Source organism: Laccaria bicolor, genomic scaffold (genome assembly GCF_000143565.1).
Source record: "Laccaria bicolor S238N-H82 LACBIscaffold_59 genomic scaffold, whole genome shotgun sequence".
NCBI lineage: Eukaryota > Fungi > Basidiomycota > Agaricomycetes > Agaricales > Hydnangiaceae > Laccaria > Laccaria bicolor.
The window spans coordinates 131,515-133,582 of record NW_001889930.1 but is presented as its reverse complement, the minus strand read 5'-3'; the positions used below and the strand labels follow the sequence as shown (position 1 = coordinate 133,582).

The 2,068-nt window shown below is 44.0% G+C and overlaps 1 protein-coding gene across 1 annotated transcript; it reads right to left on the bottom strand.

Annotated features, from left to right (window-relative positions):
* Positions 1-709: 709 nt before the first annotated feature.
* LACBIDRAFT_334115 (uncharacterized protein) lies at positions 710-1,457 on the bottom strand (the record flags this gene model as incomplete). The annotated part of the gene is made up of 3 exons (XM_001888813.1): positions 710-794; positions 905-1,032; positions 1,077-1,457. 3 exons carry the CDS (start codon positions 1,455-1,457, stop codon positions 710-712), a joined length of 594 nt encoding a protein of 197 aa, XP_001888848.1.
* Positions 1,458-2,068: the final 611 nt, after the last annotated feature.

Genomic DNA, 2,068 nt, shown 5'->3' with positions numbered 1-2,068 from the left:
CTCCCCTCCATCACTCTCCCTCCCTCCCCCCTCCCTTTAACACTCAATGTAGTAGAATAGATTTATGTAGTTCTATCAAATACACTGTGATTCTCCCTATTCAAGTCTAAATATCATAAAGAATTCTTAGAAGTTATGAGCATAAGGTCTGAGTTGATTAAGTCACATGACATCTAGCTAAGCTTGGAATTTTCCATAATATACTCTAGGCTCCAAAATATGTGTTTTAGGCCATTCCTGTCCATTCCTGTCCATTCCAGTGGATTCCAGTGGATTCCTGTGGATTCCTGTGCCATTCCGCAGATTCCAGTGGAATGGCTCCATTCCTGCAGGAATCAGTGGGGCATGATGAAGTACTACCACAACCCAATCCATGTATTATGAGTAGTCATGGTAAGAAGGTAAGTACTACGAAGGGGTCACAACACAATATAAACAAGGAACAAACAATTGTAACTACTATGATTCAATATCATGCCAAGGTAAAGTATAAACCACTGTTACACACCCCGACCACGGTAGCAACACGACCAGCATAATAAATTTATCACCCAGCTGGTTCTCCCAAGGACATGAAGGTCCTGCTGATCCACTTCATCCTTCCTCCGATATCCAACAGCCCAGTAACCTCATCTATCTTGAAACACTCTCCTTCATCAACACTGTTATCTCTGCCATATACTCCATCATTTAACCTGACCTATGTGAGTCAGGATTTGTGGTCTTTGACCAGCTCGCCGAGGACGGCCAGCAAGATGAAGCTACCAGCATGGCTCTGGGAGTGTGGGGTACACCTTTCACCAGCCTTTCAGTCATCATAAACAGAGAGACACCGAGATGTAACTTGGATTCAGCCTCCTTTATGACCCAGGAACTCTTGTGGGCCTGGCTGGCAACGTCTTACCACATGGTGTTTGTCCCATTGTCGGTGAACATGCCTGTTTGGCTCACTTCTGGCATAAAAATGTTGGGGAGAGGCTTGGCGTCATGCCAACTCAATGGCAAACAATAGAAAAGCTGACTCATACAATACTGGCTATCTAATGTATATAGAACTACTCTGGCCACTGGCATACCCAGAGCTTCTCAGCATCAAGTTTGGAAGACAAAAATACAATATCTTCCCAATCCCTGATCTGTTGCATCATGAAATCAACCTCAGCCTTGGCATGTTCAATCCTTTCCACAATGAGTTCCTGCGCTTGCTCCAATTGTGCTTTAAGCCAGCTGCCATCCTTTGGTGATAGGCTTGATGTCTGAAGGTTCGTTCGCACAAGTGGCAAAGCACCATCTTCAGCCCACTTGGCTGACTTGCTAAGCATGTAGTAGATTCCCTCCTTTGGATAGCTCTTAGGAGTCGTCCACCATGGAAACTCATATGAAGGCCAAACAGAATCTCTTCGAATCGCCACGTCAGGGTGAAGTGGGTCACACTGAATACAGCTTCTAAGGAACATGGGGACCCCAAACTGGGGCCAATGTCAGCAAGAAATGGTGTTGCACAATCCTTGGTAAGTGTGATGACCAGTGACATGCTGTGACATAGCATCACAGGGCCAATTTCTTGAGACATGGACTTTGTACCTTCCACAACACCAATCCAATATATTTTTGCAGTGGGTTTGAGGGAATGATGTGATTGAATCCACTGAGAGAGTTTTCCATGTAGATATTGTATTTATTGCCCCAAAAATGCGAAATCAGCTTGTTTTCCCTGCCAAATTTGGCACTCTGGAAAGATTGGACTATACCTTTCCAACCACAACACATATAAACATGGTTTGTGGGAGGATGTTACTTAGAATTTGAATTCCAATCGATGTATGGATTCAGAATTTTTATTTGTGGCCCCTATGTTGAGATCACCCCTAAGAATGGGCACTTTAACATAGTTATGAGGTAGTAATTAAAATTCTGGACCCGTAGGATTGAAGCCACATATTAATGGGTCATTTCCTCTCCACAAATCTAAGCCAAAATCCTATCCATTGTGATGCTGATAGCTTGAGTAGGCAACATTGGGCTAATAGTGGCCAAAACAGGCACCTTCCCAATTTGGCAGACTGGT